This window comes from Argopecten irradians, chromosome 2, assembly GCF_041381155.1.
Source record: "Argopecten irradians isolate NY chromosome 2, Ai_NY, whole genome shotgun sequence".
Lineage (NCBI taxonomy): Eukaryota > Metazoa > Mollusca > Bivalvia > Pectinida > Pectinidae > Argopecten > Argopecten irradians.
In genome coordinates this window covers 5,081,861-5,096,708 of record NC_091135.1, presented here as the reverse complement: position 1 = coordinate 5,096,708, position 14,848 = coordinate 5,081,861, and the positions used below count along the sequence as shown (strand labels likewise).

Sequence of the window (14,848 nt, the reverse complement as noted above, 5' to 3'; positions counted from 1 at the left end):
TGTTGTTTTTTTCATTAACAGATGTCAAACAATATATGTAACATTTTGCGTGTTAAGTTAGAAATTAGCTTCACTGTTCTGTATGTTTAAAGGGAGTTTTTTGGGTGAATAAAATTGAAATACTCGCCATTGCCATGGTGGATTGTTACAGCAAACAGGAGAACATACAGCATCCACATCTTGATGGTAGCAGCTCGACTGTAAGACTGTCTGACGGAATAAACACGTGCTATGTGAATGTTGTTATAAGCAACAAAAATAATAAGCGCATTGTCAAACTATAAGTTTTTGCTGTAAACGTTATGAACTATATATCAGCCTTATTTATCCTTACCGGTACATTTTAGTATTGCTATACCAGTAAATATTTTAAAATAGCAAACAAATGTTTACGCATAAATAAATAAACTTTAACCAAAAATATTGGGTATTTTTTCGCAAAATAATTATTTTCGCGATATGAGACGTCGGACATTGGAATGGTCATGACATATAAGAATCATCCGTTGGTATCGTGGGTACTATGTACCAAAGAGAATAAAAAAAATCCGAAAGTTGTTATACGTTATTAGAATCAATATTTAATCGCACAGCCAAGAATATTTCCGACACCTCTAACTCACGAAAAATTCATTTTATAAAGTAACAAGATATGTTTCACATATCATATGTTTCAAGCCAGATCGAGAAAAGTGACATTTTTTGGAATTTTGATGACTAACCACAATAAGATTTGCTATCTATTTACTAATGCGTTAAGACACGATGCATGGTTATGATATGACTTAAGTTGAATGTCTGGTTTAATGGTCATATAACCAATAACAACACCCCAACCCCCATCCTCACCCCCATTTTAAAGTAGGCCACAGTGAAAAGATTCCTTTTATTATATGTCCGGGAGTAGAAATTTGATATTTTCTCAAGATTTGATTTCTCTTGAATCTATGTTGCTTTCAATATTTCAAAAGCATCCAAGTAATGTAGTAGATAAAATGAGATATTATACAAATGTATGAATATTTGGGAAAAGAGGGATTGAATCCTCAACTTTATCCACTCATAACCCGCAATGATTAATGACCTGACCTGCCATGCCAAATGACGAAGAAACATAAAGATACATCCCGTAATCAAGATGTACAAAAATAAATAAATAAAAATAAAACTTATCAGAGATTGCCATCAGAAATCCTAAACTTAACAGGCGACCGGCGTATTTTTTCGTGTAACTTTAAGTAAAAATGACGATTTTTAAACGTTTGCTAATTTGTTTGACAAGATAACGTCATATTTACAGCCAGAGTCATATAATGACGGCCTCCAATATGTGCGGTGCGTAGCGTGTGTTTAGCGTGTCGTGTATGATTTGTATAGTGGAACTATTGTCCTATTAACTAGTGCTATATCACTGAACATACACCACCCAGTCATATCATACTGATAACGGGCGAACCAGTCGTTCCACTCCCTGTATGCTGAGCGGTAAGCAAGAGCAGAAAGTACCACTTTTATAGACTTTGGTTTATTTCGGCTAGGTGGCAAAACCCAAAGCCTTCCTCACAGGGGCGAGCGCTCAACAGAAGGTCAAAAGTGAGGTGACGTTAGGAAGAAGAAAGTAACTTAGGAAGAAAGAAAAAATAAGATCCTAAATACTCCTTTTACGATCACGCAATAGGGGCAGTAGGTACAGTTATTACGCATACATGCAGGACAAGATTTTTAAACGGCAAATATGAATATGAAAGTCCGTAAAGTTTGTATAATTCTACAAAGATTAATTCAAATTAGCTTTTAACTATGACAGACATGTAAAAAAAATATTACAGCAGATATAGACATACATGATATATTCATTTGTATAAAAGTATTCGATTCGTTTATACATGCAAATCTGCGTTCTTTATATCAGGCAACCTTTTTTTTTGCTCAGTATTTTTTCAGTGGTTTCTTTTTCTCCGACACTTCTGTTACGACCTCTTGTAGAACATGTGAATACAGAATCATTAATTGTATCGATACAACATAATTTTGTTTATATATATATGTCCCAAATCGTGAGTGTAATGACCCTGACCAAAGATATAAAGTTGCCAGTTGATATATTCTTACGAAACGACAAAAAACAATAAATATTCATAATTTGATGTCATTTGAATCAGTTATATCATTATCGATTCATACACCTCGTTTTCCAAGACTTATCTGTTTTCATTAACTTACCGTTTCTCTTCCTTTTCAGATGACGCAGGGAGATTATAGATTTTGCCATGTAAATTCGACAGACGCCATCCTCTATGTATGCGGTGTAATGCCCGTGAGGTGTAAGTGACCGAAACATCGTGTGATCCAGTGTGGTATGTGTATATATACAAGGTGTGCGACATGACACCAACGTCTGTCTCACAAATAGTGGTATGAGCAAATGTTGTGCAATTCGTTTTCAGAATAATTAATATTTATTTGTTTTTATACTAAATCCGACTCGCTTATTGGCAGACTCTATTTCTTCATACATACAGTACGCATGTACATTTTTTTTCATACCCCGATGAAGTTAAAAAACAAGTGACATAATGCTTAAACATTGAATTAAACTTAAATTATTACTAGTGGAATAGCTAAGATTATTAATGCGAAATTCATTAAGATTTAAAGGCCCACTACCTTCCCAAAACGGCTTTTATTTTATTTTGAAAATGGGAATATAAAACAAGATTGATAATTTTGTAGATTCGCAAAAGTTACTAGTTTACCCTTAATACAACACCTATTATCACCTTCTGAACAATTTAATTAAAATAAATCAAATATTTATTTTCACAACGCAGACGGCAAAATAGCGAAATGAATCTTCACTGATAACATAGATTACGAAGGAATTCCTGTATTTGTTTGGTGTTGATCTTAAGCCATCAATATAAAATTTCTTAGTTATAATTAGTTTTAAAAACTGTTTCACTTTTACGTCGGTATTGTAGTAGGCTTTTAAAGAAATGAAATTGAACAAGACTAGGTAGGTAATGTACATTGTTCTTGCTACAATATCTAAGAAGCAAACATATATATCAATTTTGAACCTTTGTGTCGGTAGATATGGTGTTACATCGCCCTCGGTCATTATTTAAAATTCTACAAGGGCGATATAACACCATATGGACCGACACAAAGGTCCTTGATTTTTATATAGATATTTCTTTTCTTCAAAACATCTCAAAACAATCTCTAATGTGCATAGTAATTATAAGAAAAGCGTTGGTAAAGGAACGGTACCCTGAAGAATGCGGTTTTTGTGTTATGAAGTTCACAAAGGAAAATTGACTCGGTGTTTCTAAAAAAAAAAGAAACACCGAGTCAATACGCTACATATTGATCGTCACATGGCCATGTATTGGCCAATAAAAACAGTGGAAAATTAGAGCATATCTAATATACACATGAGTGTTCATTTCATACGGGGTTTTATGAAACGAGTTTAAGAAGGTTTTTATTTTTGCGAGCCTTGGCGTGTGCTGGTAGCAATGACTTAATTTTCAAACGCCATATCAAAAAGTGTGTTGCCATATTTCAAATGTCCAAATTCATTGTGATGTTCTTATTGCAACTCTTTTCCTATTCATAATTGTTTTATTCAAATAACGAATTACGCATCATTCAGCACTTAAACTCCTGGAACTCGTATTCATCCTTTTTCTTCATAGTGAGACTGCAATAACTTTATCACAGATACAAATACGTATAGTTAAACTGTGATATGATTTCGAAAGTATCAAATGAACTTATGGTGTATAATCTATATTTCGATATACAGATTCCTGTAGGTTTCATATGTCTCAGATTTGACGTACGACCATTTATCCTCAGCATATTCCACCAAAACCACAAATCTCCATACCCGAACAGTTTCCTTCAGGGGTAATGTATATCTTATGGTAACGAATGCAAAATGCATGATTTGGTATTTCCTGGGAGTACGTCTAGACGGGCAGATAAAAATAGTGAAATATGGAAACTAAGACATTTCAACACAGCTGTAGTTAAACAGTATTTTTCAAAATCAGTCATTCTGTTTTAGCTCTAATATGCTTAATCGAGACGAATTAATAAGTCCCAAGGGACGTTGTTTATAAATCTCACGGCACACCTAGTGTATGTCTTGTATAAATTACATCGTTACTTGATGTACTTTTCAGTTATATTATACATATATACATGTACCATCAGATGACATTGAATCTCATCACTGCCCATATCCCCTCTGGGATAGAACGGCTATTCGGTGACTAGTATATTTTCGGTGTACTTTAGGAAGCTTAAAAGGAATAATATCAATATCAATGTTTCCTTTAATTGACATTAATTTAGTGATAATATTTTATTGTAAATTATTTAGAATGATGAAATTATGTTATATTCAAAGAACGTTGCTTCTTGTATAAAAGATAGGGTGTGTTTCGTGGAGATTGAACTGTAAACTAGTGTGATTTTGTCTCCCCTGGGGAAAATATTACGATTTAGAATGACTGAGATGAGTTTTACAATGTATTTTGATGATTTTAAAGCGTTCTTAACACGGTAATTTTTCGATTTAAAGCTACCTACATTTACAAATGATAATTGTGCAAGTCATTATATCATTATGCAACCCTGCTCGATCTGAACATACCGGATTCACACCATCGGCACATTGTTGTGTAACTCAAAATCATAATGAATTAATTGTCTTGCAAGGATATATAAATAAATTAATCTTTTAAGACACATTTTTATCCCTTGATGAACAATTTTAGTCCGGTTCGTGTGTATGGAATTTTCATTTTAAAAAAAAGACATTTTTGCCCCCCGTCCTGGAGAACCGGGGGTTTGGGTTGCCCAATATACCATTATCTTAGTTGGAAGGAGTCTAGCAGAATAAATAAAATGCAATTTACTCTGTTGCAAACGAGTGATGAAATCAGAATATTCCTTTCTAAAATTATCCGAAATTCTCGATCTATACTTAAACAAAGCAACATATGCTTCTATAAGGCTATTTGGCATGTGTGTTACTACATTTGTAACTGCAGTTGTATTGACTTGTTAATACATATGTAATTGAAGTTATTGACTTGTTAATACATATGTAATTGAAGTTATTTACTTGTTTAATCAGATGTAATTGAAGTTATTTACTTGTTTAATCATATGTAATTGAAGTTATTTAGTATAAATTCATATGAAATTGTATTGACTTGTTAATCCATATATAATTGAAGTTTTAATTATTTGTAATTGTACTTATTGCGTTTGTAATCGTAGTTGTATCTACTTGGAATTACATTGTTGTTTTCCGGAAAAAAACCAGCTATCGTTTTTTAATATAGAATTGAAAACATAAATAATCTTATTAAAACAGTATTCTTTATTTTGAATAACAATGAAATGTAAACATTAAGTAAAGCATTGTAATAACAGATCACTATTTCCAATTAGGGTTTTTTTCCCTTCTTGTCAATCAGACTTTACGTATAACATTTGCATATCCACCTACCAAGCATCCCTTTTATCTCGCACCTACCATCAGAAAGAGTTCTCCGCTTGGTTTCTCCACGTATCTTTTTGAATTGTAAAGCTCCTTCACAATTGTATGTTGTATAAGTTCTTATCATAATAATATGTTAAAGGTAAGATTTCCAGGATATTTCCGTACCGAAACATACCAATCGTATTACTTTGATCTCTATATGTCATACATAAAGTTAAACCATAGCAACATCGACATTTATCTTGTTCTGATTTCTGATTTGAATATGATAATACACAAATTATGTACATTTGATGAAAAAGGTGTTTGTAAAAGGAATTCTATTAAGCATCACGTGTTTTCTGACGAATCCTTGCTGGTAATAAAATATAATTTTTCCGATGCCATTTTACTATTTTTGCCAAGTGTATAGAACAGATAAAGACTATTTACCGTCAACCCTGTCTTAAGAGACCACCAAAGGGACGAAACTGGTCTTCATAGCCAGGTGATCTTTATACACAGGTTGACATTGTGTTGAAACTGGTCATTTGAGAGCCTAGAAAAGTGGTCTTACTACGCAGGTGTGTTGTAAACAGAGGTGGTCCCTAAGGCAAGTTTGACTGTTATAGTATTACTACCCCCCTAGTGTACAAACATCATACCACTGTTTCTTGATCTCGGAGTTTGTGGGGGCTGAACCAATACTCGGGGGAAGCGAACAGTTCTAGTAGGAGATTCCGCCTTCTGTAAGTTTTCTTGCTTCACCTTGTTAGCCCTCTTGGCCAGTTCAATGTCTATTTCCTCAACTATGTCTTTTCTTCTTACCTGAAGGAGTGCGGCTTTTAGGTCGTCTACGCTTGCTCTGTTGTGCATGCGCCGCCATTTTACAAGGGACTGTTTGGCTTGCGTTTCCTGAATATCACGCATGAATACACGACCTATTTCATCAATATCCATCCGCACATTTTCATCACCACGTGGTGGGTAAAACGGAAGGACGCGATATAACTTTGGCCAGTCGACGTCGATATGGGCCGCGGCAACTCGAGACGCCCGTTCCAGTTTGTCTGTAATGTAAAAGGACCAGTCAAGATTATAATATATCAACAAGTACTTTTTTAGTTAGAGTTGGAATATTAAATTTATTACCGTTGTAAGAAAGCTGTATATTACAACAAACGAGCTATTGGACCACACCAACTAAAATCAAATCAAGCTCAATGAACACTTGGCCATTATGTTTCCACTGGTCAATATGCAAGACAGTATACAAAATTTACTATTATATTATGATAATTCTAAAATTTATGAACCACGCTTGTTTGCACGTTCTGACAACCACATTATGAATTTGATATAATAAGTATGCAATAACGTCGATCATTTACAAACCAAAGATAAAATAAAATAAGGAAAGAACGCAGATTTTGATACAAATTATCTTCTTCCACCGCCAGAATATGTTAGGAAACATCATAATATGGTATTGAGAATGACTCAAAAGCGAGTTGCTATGATAGGCTAAGAAAACTGTGGCACATTTTGGCGGACAGATGTTGCTTTTGCAACCATTATTTTTATGAAGTTTCTGGTTTTCTTCTTGTTTGAGGATAAGCTACGTACCTACTAAGTTGCCGGCGCCTTTCTTCCTTTTTGTAAGACCAGCGGTCTTGCTTGTTAGAGGCATGTTATAAAATAATTTCTTCAAAATCTCTGGGCTTGTCTTGAACCGAATTATTTCTCGCATTTTCAACACATTTGTTTGGAGTCTGTCGTTTTCGAGTTCCGTCTTTCTTAACTTTTTTCTTGAAGCCTTGTGTTCTTTACGTATCTCTGCAAGTTCCGCTTCTTTCTGTACCTTTTTCTCGCGTTTTAGTTGGAGGAACTGCAGTTTGCGCTTCATCTCTTCGTATTTTCTATATAGTACCAACCGCTTAGCTTTGTAGTTCTCGAGCTCAGACATGTTCTGATCGAGCTTCTGCCGGGTGCTACTTTCTTGTTCGTCGTGTTTCAACTGCTCCCGTCGGATTTCACGGTACCCTACTTCCATCTCAAGTTCCTTGAGCTCCTGAGCAAGGGCATCTGATTGCCGTTTGATCATCTTTTCTTTTGACGATAATCGTTTGAGCTCTGCTTCGCTATCCGCGATATCTCTCTTGTAGACCTTGACTTTGTGATCAAGATGGGATGACGTCAATTGCAATTCACGTATTGTCTTATTGAATTCATCTCGTCTCTTTTCGAGATCTTGCAGGTCATATTGTAGAAATGTTGGATATCCATGATCTGCTTGAATCCATTTCCGAATACCAATACACGTGTTTTTGATATTTTCACACGCAGCTGGAAACATCACAAGTAATGGCACATGTTTGCAGTCATATTTATCTGCAAGTTGTTTTGGAATGGATCCCATTTCTTGAATATGCATACCATCTTTTTCAAAGCGAACTGCCATTTGAGTGACGTCATCCAAATTAATATGGATAGCATTAGCATAATCTCTTCTCTGTTTTTCGTAGTTTGTTGCAGTTTCTAAAAATACATCACCTTCAGGACTTACGAAACTCAAACAGTATTTTTTCATAAATCCCAAAATTGATTTAAGTGTTTCCATGATAGAAGCAAATCCTGTATTTAAGTAAGAGAGCACTTTATCGATAACCTGCATCACTGCCTGAACTGACAACTTATCGAACTTCACTTCCATCGTGGGATCACCAATCGACCGGTCGTAAAGGTCAAACAAACTTTGTAAATTCCCTTTACATATCAAATCAGATATCTTAGCGAACTGCATTGTGTGTTCCAGTGCTGGCATCCATTGTTTGATTTCATCCTCTAAGGTACGAGTGCGGCCGTAAAAGGATGACTGTACTTCGATCAACTGGATCTCAATGTCTTTCAGTGCCACCTCGACGGCTTGATAGAAAGCGGGGAGACTCTGTGGACGCTCCAACAGTAGTGTGTCCACGGTCTGTCGCTTCCTGAAGAACTGCAGACTTGTCTGGGGAGGCATTGTCTTAGATAATCGCCTACAATCTTACTGTCTTAGATAATCACATGTAATCTTTTTGCAAATTTTTATCAGTTCTAGACCTCAAGCGGTTTAAAACAATTTACAATATTGCTTTCTGCCAGGGGCGTTGTGGCCCTGACTAAGACATCTTCTTTATTGTCAGGTACATCCAAGTTCTTCTTATCTTCATTTGTGACTTGCAACCGACCTGAAAAAAAACAACACAAAAACAATAAGTCAGATCACTTTTAGACGACATATAGGCCATTTAGTGGATTATTCAGATATCTTATAAGTGAAACAAAAATTTTGATTGTAAAACCGTCGGGGTGTAGTAATTTTGAATGATTAGATAAAGAGGTTCACTAAGTTAAATAGATTTACGTCCATTGTCCATCATTAGATACAAATAAAAGGGGAAATATTATTCCCATTGAAACGTCAGTATCCATAAAAAGATACAACAAACGAAATGAAAATGCTATGCCCGCTTGAAACTTTCTCAAAATTAACAGAATATAATTTATGGAAACACGTACATGTACCCAATAAGCGTGTATTTTCAGCTATAAGTGAGATGGTACATTCAAAGAAACTAGGGTAAAAACAAATCGCCTACTCCTACATTGTTAGTCACGGGAATGGAAACTGATAAAAAGATATTTATCTGAGCATAGAAAATTAGGTCAATCCAATAACATATCAATAATCCGATTATGGGTTTAATCTGGTGAAAGCTTCCAGCTGGGATTATTGCGGGTAGTCCCTAATTACCGGACCATGGTAGAATTACGTTTAGTATTGGTAATCAATAGGAAACAAAAATGTGTATTGAGCTAGTTATATAAACAGTCTCCATGTTCAATACCTCCATTTCTGTGAAATATTGACTATTACACGATGTATTGACAATAACTGTCAATGAAAACTACTCTTCTTTACGTATTGAAAAGTCGTGAAAGCGACCATGTTTGGCGCATTTCAAGTGGGAATGGTTATGTTTGATCGTCAAATAGTGTTCAAGTCGAAACAGCTGTGGATATTGCAGTCCCTGGTCAGTGTTTTTTTGGGTTTTTTTTATGTTTGAAAGGGATTGGGGGGTTGGTTGTAAAAAACCAGATTTTCCAAAGAAAGCCTTAACTTTGAAGTTAATACTTTACAATTGCTCAATAGGAGCATCAACTTACGAAATAATGTAAGACAAAGGACTAAAATAGAATTATATATCTCAGAATGCTATACATAACAACGCAAAACAACATTTTATGTTTCATAAAGGAAATGTTCAAATGTGTGTTATTTAACGACAAACCTAATATTTTTCATAATTCATGAATTGAGAATAAGCATATAGAGAACTTAAAATAAAACAGAGGTCATGCTTGTTGGAAGTCCTATACAGCACCATGAAAAGGATTTAAAATGGTTTTTGTTTTGGTAAATGACCATCAATGACCCTTTAAAAGGACCATATCTAATGTACAGTGGCGATACAATATACATGTAGTAATCCTTACTTAGACCGTCAAGTGGTATCACCGAAATATATAATAGCAGATTTTCTATGGAATGCCGGATTGAGATAATCTACTCTTTGATGTTATTATGTAAAGAGTACACGTGTGTAAGCCTATACGGAAATGTACCTATGTATATATTTCATTAGGTTTTCGGTTTACATCCTTAGATTACATAACATTAGATTGTATCTACATAATTAACGCTCATTATTGACCTCTAATATAAATATTTATTTATATCCTTATGTAATATTGTACATAGGAATTAACAGTGACATCACTGAAAGATTTTATACACAAATTTGATGCGGAATGATACAATATTGGGACCCAATTAATTTTGGCGGATTTCACTGAAACTCAGTAAAAGAAATCACAAGTTGCTAAAAAAGTCAATGAGTTTATAATCGCAACACCAACAGTCGTTGGGTTCGAAAACGTCGGAAAAACACGTTCGTTTACGGAATTTCTCTTAATTATAAAAAAAAATTGATCTGAATATTTACCCTTCAGACAAAAAAGTGAAGTTTAATATCTATAATTGAAGTGTTTTAAAGAACATGTATTACTTTAATTAGCGTTCCAAATATATTTACGAATGTAAAACGGACAATAGAAATTATTGATGGCATTCTCACATCAATGTGTTTTCGATAATCCACTTGATATATTGTTTCCTATTGAACTCGACATTACTTTCATTGCTTTTACGTCATTTCATAGTCATCGGACATATCACATTTCAAAAAAGTAATTACGCAATTCGTTGTTAATAGGAAAAGCAATTAACGTCAGTTGTCCAAGTTTAACAGACTAACTACTGTCGATACGGCAGACTTTTCTGGGGATTTATGTAGCTTAGTACATTATCGGTAAATCAGGGTTCTATACAACATATTGATTTGAGATAAGGTTTTCATTGATTAAGGACACTCGATCAAAAGTGTGTGTACATTTCTGAAATGTTATACACAATCCTACAAAAGTTATCCATTTGCATGCCTCCACTAACCGTAGTATTGACTCGAGGTATTAATTCAGTGGGTTTGTTTATTGACCTTGTAAATGTCGAGTTTCGTAATGAAAGTAGCTTGTCTTATTTACTATTCGTGGCAATAGTTTATTGTAATGTTTAACAAACATTTTAACATGTTAACGTTTTCTATACCTGCCAACATAGGTCTGTCCCTCATGAATTATATCAAACGCAGTCTTGTTGAATTTTCTATGTAAATCTCGACAATGTAGTGACAAAGTTGAAAGACCATGATGTATATAACAAAGGCTTTCACATGTTAACATATTTTGCACCTGGGGAACTGACAGACAAGGTGGCTGTGGATTTTTCATATAAAACCCTCCCTGTGATGTTGAATCCCTTTGCACTATTATGAATGAGCTTGATGGTTTGTCTTTTTAAGAATAGAAAAAATTAATATATAAACATTGTATTTTTCTGCCAAAATACTACTGACTTCCGGAAAAAATCCGACTAGTTGGTTTGTTCATGATACCCCAAAAGCTTTTTTTGTGAACGTAGTAAAATACTGCAGTTAAATATATGACATGTTTATAGTCAATGCTGATTGGATATTGACTAATTAATGTTGTAATGTTAATGAAGACAAAACATATGGATAGCTTCATGTTCTCGTAACAGAGCATCCTCGACACGCCAGGGGTTACTATTATCGAATATGACAACGGAGAAACATTCAATCAGCGACAATGTTAGTTGTAGATATGTAGATACTTTCAAAAGCATATCGTATACTAAGCATAGGTTGTATCATCGTCAGAGACCCACGACTGATCGCACTACACTACACTACACATATCAGATAAGTGTAGCGTAGTGTAGTGCGATCACCGTGGGTCTCCGACGATGATGTTGCATATCATCTGTCCTTTCTCTTTAAACCATTACACAATTCGCCTCACTATCCCCCTCCCCCCTCTCGGGCATGACTTTACCTAGATATATCCCCCTAAGTATTCTAATCCTTTGCTTTATCCCCTGAACAAATACTTTCTAACATATGTGCCAAAATTGAGAGTTTTCGCTTTATCCATATAAGAATATATCAATACCTGTCAAATCTATTTCAATAGATATTAAGGAAGGTCGGCAATTTTACGGATTTTATCAAATATATTGGTACATAAATTATCCCAACAGATCCTCTGTTCATAACGGCTACTATGCTTAAAAGGCGGTAGATAGCGGATACCATAGCGCAATACATCATTACTGTAGATGTGTTGAGATATAATTCATACATACTATAAAGTGCATGGTGTACAGTGCATGGTATACAGTGCAACTGTCCATGATCATCATAATGGTTAATGATGATGATGATGATGATGATGGTTGTGGTGATGATGGTAATTGTGATGATGATGATGATGATGATATTAACAGCCCATCATTATAACAATAAAATTTAACAGCGCATGGGTATTTGCCATCAAAATAACAAACTATATACTGGAGAGTCAAGTAGTCTTATTATACAAATTCATTTTTAGTGAGTGAATATGTCTTGAAAGACTGTAAGCCATTTAAAAAGTTTTTTTTCTCCAATAATGAAGAAATGAAAAAATAATAATAAAGATATACGTACTACACCTGTATCGGTTCACACAGCCACTGTATATTTGAATCACGCACCCAAATACGTATGCAGTGTCTAGCTATACGAACAGTTCTTAAATTATAAATTCGTTCCAGACACATTTACACAATACGTTAAATCCATTCAATATATTAAAATACATAATTCATCAATGTGACTTATATATAATACCGTCTCACCGTGTGATTTGGGTATACAAACAACTTCAATACATACATTATATATACCCCTTATATCAGGAAGCGCTAAGTCCCGATTTACATCTCATCCATATTCATATCATTTCGACAGCGATAAACGCTAATTTACATCTAAATCATTCCATCTACAAAAACACTTACCTTAAAATTCAGTAAATGTCCGATCTCTATTTTAACGTATATGGCGTCCTGAGCACTGGGGTGAAATCATTTACATTCACTGCGATCAATATGAGACGAGTTAAATGTCTGAGCGACCAGCAAACTAATCTCTGTGAACACAGATTAAAACAATCTATTTAAGCGCGGGATAATCCTTCAAAAATCGTTTAACTAACCAGGTAGATTGATTCTACAAGTGTACTGTTGGGTAAAAGTATGGAGGCTGCGCCGTACCAGATGGATAAGAGGTATACAGATACACAGGCGTTCTTGATAATATTTTCTGTGTGGAGGCCCAACACTGCCAAATGAATTTCTCACTTGCATTGTACAGTACGAAGGACAAGTAATCAAGTTGTCTTCTTACTTGTCTGAAATTGCATTTTTCTTTAAAAAAAACCGGGGAGGGTTGGTAAAGTTCGAAAGCGTTGTGCACAATTATATAAAGGAAAATAATTTTCTCAAAACAACACTGATGGTTTTTTTAATCTTACCACATTTAACAAATAACTACAAGAAACACTGATCAGGGCTAGTTTATGTATGTACGCCTGTTTGTCCTGGCCTTTGTCACCATAATGCTGAATGTGACTGTGGGTAAACTTGAGATGGCTGTAATGTTTCTCTACGACTGGGTGTCCTGGTATTTTCATCACTATGCTCTTAGTGGATTAGAGTGAAATCTGAGGGAAACTTTAATGGTATGTCCTGGTCTATGTATCACCTTAATGCCCAATGTAAGCTGTACGAAATCTGAGGTAGGGTGTGTGTGTTGAGGGTTGGGGGTATCTAATGGTTGGCTACGCCTATTCGTCCTGCCCTATGTGTTACCATAATACTCAATGTTATTTGGGATGTGAAGCCGGAGGGGATAAAAATAGCTGTATACGCATGTTTTTCTTTCTTTTTTCTTTCTGTCTGTCTTCTTGTTGGGTTCTAGACGAAAACGTTAGAAAATGATAAAAAAAATCATAGATCATGACGTGATAAGAATGGAAACGAGGCCGAGATCAAATGTATTTCTCACTTATCAAATACGAAGACCACTGATGCTACAATTACTTCAAAAATGATGGAATATGTGAATGGAAATCACAAACACATATGCAAAGCAGCGAAATGCATGGAACAGTGACAAATTGTCAAAGTTATCACTTAGGTTGTTGCTTATATAATTTCATTATTCCGTTTTCTTTCCTACAATTCCACCAAACTTAATATTCCTGTAGCGGAATTGGACTGGGTCGATCATCGGTGATCATGGAGCATTCGGTTAGTGTTCGAATGTCCCGGATGGGATCTAATCCCGCTCTGGCCGCTACATTTTCTTCTCTCCTGTTAAATTCCTAAGGGGAATCGAAATCTCATTGGCGGACTGCAGTTGAAGGATCCTGAGAAAAAGGTGAATGTCACTGTAGCTGTTTAGAGGTATTAATTGTTAGGTTGAAATTTATTTTGCTATTTCTGCAATAACAGGGTTTGTCTGATAAATTGTTGCATCGCAATATAATTGTTGTTTTTATTTTTAGGGAGATTGGCAAGGTACGTATTGCTTTAGTATTACTCAAATAATTGGTAAACTTCACATCCCATCAATAACCAGGACCCTTAACGATTGCAGCATTTAGAAGCTGACGGGAACCGGGTTACCGGAGAAAGACCAACGCCCTACCGTTAGTACATATGTAATGTGTTCAAAGTTAACCATATGACATTTATATCACTTTCAAAATAAGCAATGTAACTGTCATGTATCATTTGCATAATCTTTATCAGTGGGCAAACAGCTCAGAATAATTAGG

At 34.9% G+C, this 14,848-nt stretch overlaps 1 protein-coding gene across 1 annotated transcript; it reads right to left on the bottom strand.

Annotated features, from left to right (window-relative positions):
• Positions 1-5,389: 5,389 nt before the first annotated feature.
• LOC138314216 (synaptonemal complex protein 1-like) lies at positions 5,390-13,257 on the bottom strand. The gene is made up of 3 exons (XM_069254437.1): positions 13,026-13,257; positions 7,130-8,733; positions 5,390-6,573 (listed from the first exon to the last, which is right to left on the bottom strand). Exons 2-3 carry the CDS (start codon positions 8,523-8,525, stop codon positions 6,149-6,151), a joined length of 1,821 nt encoding a protein of 606 aa, XP_069110538.1. The 5' UTR covers positions 8,526-8,733; positions 13,026-13,257; the 3' UTR covers positions 5,390-6,148.
• Between the last annotated feature and the right edge of the window lie 1,591 nt (positions 13,258-14,848).

What these genes read in the sequence shown, in the direction of transcription:
- LOC138314216 (XM_069254437.1), bottom strand. Translation starts at nt 8,525, where the DNA reads ATGCCTCCCCAGACAAGTCTGCAGTTCTTCAGGAAGCGACAGACCGTG. An exon ending in AGGCGCCGGCAACTTAGTAG is followed by an intron (nt 6,574 to 7,129) that starts GTACGTAGCTTA and finishes TTTACATTACAG; the next exon opens with ACAAACTGGAACGGGCGTCT.